General features: G+C 43.7%; 1 protein-coding gene and 1 pseudogene across 1 annotated transcript; both read left to right on the plus strand.

Annotated features, from left to right (window-relative positions):
* The first annotated feature begins 2,615 nt into the window (after nt 1-2,615).
* Nucleotides 2,616-6,418, plus strand: LOC109465571. The gene is made up of 2 exons (XM_019762929.1): nt 2,616-3,483; nt 5,556-6,418. Exons 1-2 carry the CDS (start codon nt 2,616-2,618, stop codon nt 6,416-6,418), a joined length of 1,731 nt encoding a protein of 576 aa, XP_019618488.1.
* A 209-nt stretch (nt 6,419-6,627) lies between these two features.
* LOC109465572 overlaps nt 6,628-10,001 on the plus strand; it is a 3,907-nt pseudogene continuing 533 nt past the window's right edge.

Raw genomic sequence — 10,001 nt, forward strand, 5'->3', positions numbered from 1 at the left:
ATATTCGTAATTTCGGATCGTTATCTCAAGAACAACAAAATAGATGAGCAAATTAAACCATTTTCCACAATTTTCAAGGGTTTTTGCTGAACTTTTCTAATCTTTTTTACATTCTACTTTCATCTAAATTGTGAAAACACCGTTAAAGCCATGGTATTATATACAAAATTGTAATAATGGTGTTAAGTGAATGAAAAAAATAATAAGACATGTACTTACGGTGCTTCCTCTACGAAGACTCCTGTTGCCTCTACGTCGGCCCAAACAAGGATACGTGTAAAATCATGGTACAGATTGAATAAACATCAAGGTATTAACCATTGTGTATTTCCGAGTGAGGGAGCGAATTCTGTGTGACATTTTGTTGTAAGATACAACTTAATAAATTAGGTTAAATCTAAAAATGTCAATTATAGACTCTAGTATTATGAATTACCCATAATATATAGAACACAGGATACAACCACAAAATATAATCAAGAAATGTATGACTGAGTTTTAACACTTCCCCATAAAGTGGTCACTGCCTGATAATTCAGAGAGGCTCTAGAAGAGTTTTGTGTGAACACATTAGTGACAATATTTTACAGAGGAATTTTGAGAGATGCTTGGTCTTTCCCATAACATAACTCCCTTCATCATAGCATTTTTTATCATCATCATTTCTCGCGCGTCTCGCCATGACTAAGTCCACTCTTTCTCCCCATGAGTTTCTGCCCTCGTTTTAATCATATGTACGCCCTTAGGAAAGAGCATCACCTTTGACATATGAAACACCACGAGCCGAGATTTGAATTTCCAGCAAAAAAAACACATGTCTGATACCAATCTGAAAAACACACGTCAACATATAGCTTCTTGAATAATACACCAAATGAACCAAGAAGTGCAAAATTCGTCTTAGTCGTGATTGTTTTTTTCCCTTTCAAAAATAATGACGTTACAGCTGACGTAATATTACCGTGATGTAGACCATAACGTCTATGGTCACTTTCACCTGAGCTAAAAAACGAAATAGGTGTTTAGTGCCTTTTCCAAGAGTGCGACGTTGGGTCTGCTTGGAATCTAAGCTAGTTTATTCTTTAATAGTCAACAACCCTAATCACACGACCACCTTCACCTTGCCCGCTTCGTTGACGAGAAGTACGTGGGTGTAGAAAGAAAAGTTCATAGTATTACATGGATAGTCTACCAGCTCCCAAACCTCAATTACTACAAGGTTCATCATACACGTATTGTCTACTGGCTTTCAAACCTACACCCACGTCCATAGACGAAGAAGTTGGATCAGTCCACTTTAACTCCTCCCAAGGGAGGGATAGCTTTACGTCTAAAATTCTAAATTCATGAACATGTTTCTGAAAAAAAAAAATTCTTTACGAAACCACTTTTCTTCACAGATCTTGTATTTCACTGCTGTAACCGATTTTTCGTTTTATCTTAAAATATTATGAACAATGTGGACATTTTTTGGACTTCAGCGTTCAACACCCTGTTGTTTCTATACGATACCAGACAAGACACCTTTGCGGGGGAATCTATGACGTGCATGGGATATGTTTATTAAATATTTATATCATCTCCCTGCACTGAGTCTCTATTTCGCTATTGTGGTCGGTTCTCTCTGAAGACAAGTCGCTCGTCGAAGCCTTACTGTAAGTACAGAATGTCTTAATCTTTCTTCTCCATATCTCCATATCTCCTTACAGTAGCACTCCAAGGTGTAGGTACTGTCAATATGTTAATAGGTTTGGTAATGTAATGTAATTTGTAATTTTTATAATGACTCCAGCTGTTATGAACTAACAGTGTGTTGTAATTTGACCAAGACACTACTCAACATGATAATGTTACTGTTAAGGCGCGTCTATATTTTCCCTACAAAGAAAGAATTGAAATCTATGAAGGTAAACCTCAAGTTCACCGAGTAACATGTTGCATATCGGTAAGCATTTATGCGAGGAACCACTAAAATAACATTCAGTAAAACCAACATGTCAGCTGGAACAACACGTGCTCCACGCACTGATAATGAGTAACTGTTTAGACAACCCTATATTTCCACCATAAAGAAATAACAGAACATTTTATGACATCAAGTTAGTCAAGAAACAGGTAATGTATTACTATATGAGGAACCGCTTAACAACTTCAAGCAAAAGCAACAATGTCACAAAAAAAACAACCCCAGTCAGGACAACACGTAGTTCAAACTCATGATCTCACTGACATGAATTGTCTAGTATCAGAAGACGACTCGTGGGGTGCTTCATCTACATAAAGATGTTTGGATTCTGTCTGACTTTTTCTCAGTGGTCTATACAGTGCACACAGCGATACAGGTTGAGGATAAAAATTGTTTAAATGTGCTGTGTTCTGAGAATCAAATTATAGCAATAAGCAAAGACTAAACATGATCATCGCCATCGCTGCATTTCAACGTAGAACATCAAGGCAGACTTTAGCATTGTTATAATGTTTGTAGTTATGCATGTTTATGTTACATATACATGTTGTACCATTTGAATGCAGGATCTCTATAATTGTTTTCGTCTTATTACTTACTTATTACTTACTTATATGTAGAACTAAGCAAAGGAAGAGATCTTGGAGCCATGGCTGAAAACCTGCCCTCCAACTCCGTTCCAAAAGCAATGGTCGTCAGAAACGAATTCTTCAACGAAGGTATAGCAAAACCAGACACAGGAACTGTGCCATCCACGTTCAGGCAAGCTGCCGAAGGTGCCAGTCTCCACAACTCTGGTCGATGTGAGGAAAATAAAGACAATGATGATGAACATCTGTCTGACACCAGCGATGCTGCTGCTGAGAACAGTCAGACAATCGATATCGGCCCTGGTGAGTTCGATACCTACGCCATTGCATACATATGCAAAGAACAGGCTATTCGCATGAAGAAAGCCGTGGAAGAGACAAAAAACAAACCTTTTCAGGCAACTAAAACGGCGCCCGACAAGAGCAATGACGACATCCACTTGGAAACTTCAACTTTCAAGGCAAATGACAGTAACGTGCACACACAAGCCAGGAATCCGAACCCGATGTACACACAAAACATGAACCCTCAACAGATGGATGCCGAAAACGACGTTAACCCCAATCCGATGTACCTGCAAAGCACCATGGAGCCAATCGCCAGCCCTGGACCCGCCAGGAATCCAAACCCGATGTACACACATAACGCTACAAACACTTCTCCGACGCACTCCAGAAACGACGTTAACCCCAATCCGATGTACCTGCAAAGCAGCCCTGGACCCACCTTCAAGTCAAATAAGAGTGATGACAATCCCTGCACTCAGACATCAGCTGATACACATCAGCAAGTTTTCTCCAGGCCGGCGACTAACAACGATGACAACCATTGCCCTCAACCATATGCTGTAACACGCTGCCAACCAGATGCATTTACACATCATGAACATGATATTGCTGTTGAATACGAAGAAGATGAAACATTCGGTGAGTCAGCAAACAATGATGGCAATCCCTGCATCCAACCATATACAGTTACCCACCAAGAAGACCAGGCGCCCTCACTCAACTGTGATGGCGGCCAGCCTTACGCTTCTAGATACCAACAAGATGACGATAGTGGCAGGGCTGCGTCTAAAAACAGACATACGGCCAGTATCGCATCTGAAGATGAGGTCATTCAACCATACGCTGCCGCATACATGTGCCAGGGTGACGTGGGGTGGAACACGACTTCAGGAGACACCCACGCAAGTCTGTCCTCCCAGAATCAGAATCAACCAACGGCGGCGTCAAACAGTATCAATGATGTCTCGACCAGCCCGTCGAGCAATGATGTCCTGCATGCACTCGATCCAAATCCGATGTACGCTGCCGCAGACATGTGCCAGGGTGACGTGGGGTAGAAAACAGCTTCAGAAGACACTCAAGCAAGCCTGTCCTCCCAGAATCAACCAGCGACGGCTTCTAACAGCATCAATGACGCCAATGATGTCCTAAACGCACTCAATCCAAATCCGATGTACGTGCCAAACGTCCAGCATCCTGCAGCGCACGGTACGAACCTTATAAACTTTATAAACCTCTTGCTGGAGAGAAATCTTGGAATTTTTTTGGTCATTGGTAATGTCTCTTTCCTGATTTACATGCCTACTGAGTCCATTTCCCTTGTTGACACAACGCCCTAAAATCATTTACATGTATTTTCAACAGATCTGCTGTTATCTGCAATATTTCAGGTGATTAGTCAGTAATTATCCTGATGAAGGCGACAGTTGAAAATGTGATCTCTATGTAAAAACTGTTGTTGGAACAAAGTTCCAGCATTTCACTATGATTACTACGAACATGATGATATTTCAGGCTGTACGCGTCGCCGAGTGATCTTTGCAGTTGAAGCGGCTGTCGTTCTTGGGTTTTTCATCGTCGCAGGAGTCTTTCTCTGCTTATCCTTAAGCGCCAGGCCGCCACAGGTACGATTCTGTCTTATTATAGCCTTGTCAATTTCCCGAGATAACCATCCCTTTACTTTACCCGTATACTTTATACGGGTAATTGGCATCACTGGCAGTATACATTTTGTACATGTACCTTGTAACCTGTGAAGTCTAGACCGATATAGTACAGTTCAGTAGATCACCCCTACCCTCCTCTGAGTGTATAGTGAACGAGCCCAGGAATGTATATCATCACCCAGCAAGGTTTTCCCAAGGGTTTTCAGGAATTTGGACTGTGTAGGACTGTCGTCATAGATGTGTGTCAGCAAATTTCCAGACAAGCCTCTAGGAAAAATTCCTGTGCAATTCCTAGAATTTATCATGATCTCCATAAACCGATTGCGATAGCCTGCATTGACAATATAAGCCTCTATTAACAGCAGACAGCGAATACAACTACTACTACTGCTACTACTACTACTACTGCTACTACTACTACTACTACTCATGCTACTGCTGCTGCTGCTGCTACTACTACTACTACTGCTGCTGCTACTATTACTACTACTAAAGCTGCTGCTACTGCTACTACTGGATCTATCCCCAAGCTCCCGGCAGTCTCCAACACCCCACATCACAAAGGTGAGTCTAACACAAATATTTAAGAGACAATGTCTTAAACTTAGTCCCTCTGTGTCATTAGACAATGTCTTAAACTTGGTCCCTCTGTGTCATTAGACAATGTCTTAAACTTGGTCCCTCTGTGTCATTAGACAATGTCTTAAACTTGGTCCTTCCGTGTCATTAGACAATGTTTTAAAGACTTTGCTTCTCTCATTAGACAATGCCTTAGACGTGGTCCCTCTGTGTCATGAGGCAATGCAATTGGATTGGACAATGAACAAGATTATTTCTTATGGTGAGTGAAAGAAGCTGTAGGCATCAGGGCCCATGTGTATGTGTGTGTGTGTGTGTGTGTGTGTGTGTGTGTGTGTGTGTGTGTGTGTGTGTGTGTGTGTGTTTCTGTGTTTGTGTGAATGTGTGAGCGTGCTTGGTGTGTGTAAATATAAATGTTTTAAATTTCAGTTTGAAAAATACTTTTTTAATCACTTATGGCAAAAGGTTGTGACGTAAAGCAAGAGAAGATCACGTTTGGCGGGTACGGAACAGAACTTGGACAATTCCGAAGTATCTCCGGAGTTGCCGTGTCTGCTGACAATGAGATATTTGTGACTGATCGTGACAACAAACGAGTCCAGGTTTTCAGTACTAGTATAGATGGAACCTTACTCCGCTTCTTTCCAGCGGTACTGCCGGGTGAAAGTAACACAATGCTCGAAGCTCGTGGTGTTGCTTTGGATGTGGCGCCTGGCTACCTGTGGGTACTGGTAAGCAGAACTGAACAAAATAAATGGTTCTTTAGCTTTGTCAATAAAGAGTATGTCGTACAGTACAGTAAGAACGGACAGCCCATCAAAAAGTTTGACGTAAGCCTCAAGGGCGTCTATCCTGTTATCGCGATGGACGTGCGCAACAATAAAATTATCGTGGGAGACAGAAAAACAATTATGGTGTTTGATCCAAACGGCTCTCGCCTTTGGAGTTCAGTGCCTACGGAATACCAGATCTCGGGAGTCACATCGGACAAGGAGGGAAATGTCCTGCTGACTGATGGGTATAAAACCATCCAGAAGTACAATTCCTCCGGAGTAAAGATATTTGAATTCGGCACCCGTGGAAAGGGGGAGGGGCAACTGTACTCTCCCAGAGGTATTTTTCTGGACACCTCTGGTCGCATCATTGTGGCGAACGAATACAACCATCGGGTAGACATGTTCACAGGCCAGGGCGAGTTTGTCCGCACCATCGTGGACATTAACATGCCGTGGCGTATCGCTATGGGACCATGTGGAGAGTTGGTGGTGACTAGCCAGACAAACACACACGCTGTAACTATCTTCCCATGGCACATGGTGCTTCCTTGAAGCCCTAAATTGTGTTCACTTCATGGTTGATTTTATTATCTCTGCACGACTGATTCTCTTTTGTTTATGTACCATACATGTTGTATTATCAAATGGTGCCGTATAAGCCCACACAGGCTGTGCGCGGGAAGCCTCATTCATTCATTGTAACGCGTAGGTTGTCAATATTGTTGTCTTTGAGATTACATCTACCAATCTTAGTGTACAAAATGGCACTCGAGATGTTCAGGTCCAGACCTGCACCTAAATACGTCAGTGAAGATAAGACATCCGGCTGATAAGATACGCCAAAAAAGAGTAACTAACAAAATGTAGTGGATGCTACTTAAAACGCCTGACCATCTCCAGAACCAAAAGCTATCCAGTGGTTTGAGAAACTGTTTTTTTTTGCTGTACCTAAATAAGTATACAGATACAGGTATTAAGCACATGAGGGACCAACATTGATTTGTATTCTCTTTTCACACCAGATTGTATTTGACGTAAATATATATATATACATATATTGTTTGAACACATACACATATTATTTTTTGCCTGTAGGCCTAAGGTGCATTGCAAACTGCCATAGTGGTGACATGTAACTTTGTGGCTAAACAAAAAAGAAAAAAATTAATGTAGGCATCTGCAAGTTTATTGTAATAGGCCTCAGGATGTATTTCACTTTGTCGTCATGATAGCAAAATTTTACGATCTGAGGAAAATGGACATTGCAGAGAAGGAGGGATGCTTAGGGTTAGATCCGGCATGCTTTCCTGGGTGCAAGTAGACTGGTCAATGGACAGCGTGCGTTCCTTTTCGTAAATCTCATGGTTTGGTTCTGCGTACACGGGGTACCTGTGTCTTGTGTCCCGCGGAGCTACAGTCACAACCCGCGGGTAGTGGGAAGAACTCCTCCCGACCAACTGCGCTATGCCTTCCCCCTAAAAGCAACGTGGTGATTAGGGGGTTCACATTTGGGGTCCTCTCAGTTCAGAAACTACGGCTTCCTCCTTCATTAACGATCGATATCCTTGCTTTGGTGGAATGTGGGATCACAGGTTTAGAACAAGACACTTTGGCCGCGTTTCCTAGATTGAAATTCTTGCGGCAGCTCGATTCCAACAACTTGAATCAAGTGAAACGAACCTGGTTCGACGGTTGGAAACCTCCATTTTTGTTGTGGACTCTGTCGTTTTCCTACAATAATATAAGCAAGCAGCATGGGTTCAGCATGCTTAAGCTTTCAGAGGCTCACTGGCCTAAAAACGTTGCTTCTTGACAATAACGCATTGCAAAGTGTCGAGGCATCTTGGTTTCACAATCTGAACTTAGCCCACCTGTCTTTGAGATCAAATTCTATCAAAAGCATTCACCCCCAGGCATTTAAGTCACTGGAAAGGCTCAGCAAGCTAGACTTGAGCCGAAATGAGTTAACGTGTGTGTCCTGGAAGGCTATGAGCGGGCTAAAGTTAAGAAAGCTGGCACTGGGCGGGAATAGGCTGCTTAGTCTCGGTAACTCTGCTCCTTTGGTACTGACCTGGCGACTTGATTATTCTTACTACCTATATTCCGGCCTAAGAGTTGCAGTTAGGGTTAACCAGTTGCTTTAAATTTCTGTATCACCAAAGGTCCTAAACTAGCACAATATCACGTTCACACACACTACAATACCTCACACCTACTTCCGTCCGACGAGGAGCATATCAGTCTATGCCACCAGCTTGGGAAAAAACGCAAGCTCATCACAACAAACCAGATTAAGTATACCCTGCCATTTGTGGCCATTTCAGTCAGCACAGAAACAGACAAACACGATTCAAACATCACCCACTTGTGCACACAGGCTTGGAAAGCTTCTAGTGGCGTAAAAGTAGCATTGGGAGTAGACACTACACTACAAATTGTTCCTATGGGTCTAGACTCCCTGCCCCAAACCTTTGCTGTAGTTATGTCAGACATCATGGCTGATAGTGCGAACAGAAGTATGTCGTGTGCTGATGGACACAGTAGAAATGTCAGCACCTTTGGTCATGAAGAAATGATAAACGTGACATGTCATGTGGACGCTCGGGGGGAAACCTACCGACATGTCTTCACCGCGCCCGTGTCTGGCACTCCTGATGTCACCGTGTGTGTAGAAAAGACCACACGGACCGTGCCCAGCACTCCTGGTGACACAACAGAAAAGATGACCCAGCTGCCCACAACAAAACCTATCACCCTGGCAACTGAAGTCGCCAGGAATCAGACGAACCTGATAGAAAATAGAACTGTGAGGGCGCGACCGGGGAAGGAGCAATGTGCGTGCATGTACGAGTATGTGGGTATCACCACAGGAATAGCCTCAGTGTTAGCTGTAGTAGGGGTAGAGCTTGTAGCAATGCAGGTGGTCTGTGTTATCAGAAATCAGCGCCGTCCGTCGCGGCAGGACAACCGACCTCTGCCACCTGTCGTCCCCCTGAATCGCTGGGTACTCGGCGGGGCAGGTGGCGAGGACGCCCCGGTCAATGGGAGTCCCGTCAGCGCGACTGATGCGGCCACACAGACCGCTGAATGTGACCTGCACGAGTACGACGAAATCCCAGACGCGTACTACAACTACTACAACACACGGCCTGGGGTACAGAATCCTTACTGGGAAATTCCCGACGAGTACTACACTGACTACGTGAACACACGGACTGAGGCGTACCCAGACGAAGTGGTGACTTTCTACGCCGCTGCCGCTAACGTGGCCCTCCCTTCACAAACCCGACAGGGCGGCAAACATCTACCCTACAACACCGTCCCTCGTACTAGATCACTCCCACAGATACATACACGGCAGAGGAAGGCAAACGTTAGATCGTATGGCGTGTGCGTAGTGGGCAGGGACAGGTCTAGAGATAGGGTCTTCGCTGGTAGGTATGGCAGAACGCGGGGAGCACTAATGTCCAGGAGTGGTCTGTATAATAATAATCCCCCGCATTTGGCAAGCAGACAGCAGGCAAACGTGAAATACCTGGCTGCACACATACACACACCCTCAAGGACACGGCAAAACATGGCATATCTGCACGCACAAAGACTGGACGGCAAAGACTGTGATATGGGTGTATCTATGTCTACAAACAGGGCAAAGCGTCGCCGGTACAGTATCTAGGGAGTGTACGTTATTGAGCAGGTTAGGTACCCACTGAAAGAGTTGGTTATGTAACAACATATAGGCCCAGGGGAAGAGTTAAGCAATCTATTCCTGTTCCCGACATGATGAGAGGAAGTTTACAAAGACATTTCATTTTCTGGTCCTGAAAATAAAAACGTTACACACGTTCCACCAAGCATGGGTAAAGTTTTAAGATGCCACCGAATTGTGAGCCCCCAACCGACCTGTCTTTCTACGTTTCTGTGTCTATTGTGATATACATGTACCTCCGCCTCTACTAAGGGAACGTCTGTAGAAATATACATACATATATAAAGACAGGCAAATACACAAACACACCGTGACATACATAAAAACAGGCTCAACTCTGAAACACAAAGGCTAGTAAATAACAGACACACACATTCATGCACACACATGTACATACACACACACACAAACACACACACACATACA

The sequence above is a fragment of the Branchiostoma belcheri genome, unplaced genomic scaffold, assembly GCF_001625305.1.
Source record: "Branchiostoma belcheri isolate BF01 breed outbred unplaced genomic scaffold, Haploidv18h27 scaffold153, whole genome shotgun sequence".
Taxonomy (NCBI): Eukaryota; Metazoa; Chordata; class Leptocardii; order Amphioxiformes; family Branchiostomatidae; genus Branchiostoma; species Branchiostoma belcheri.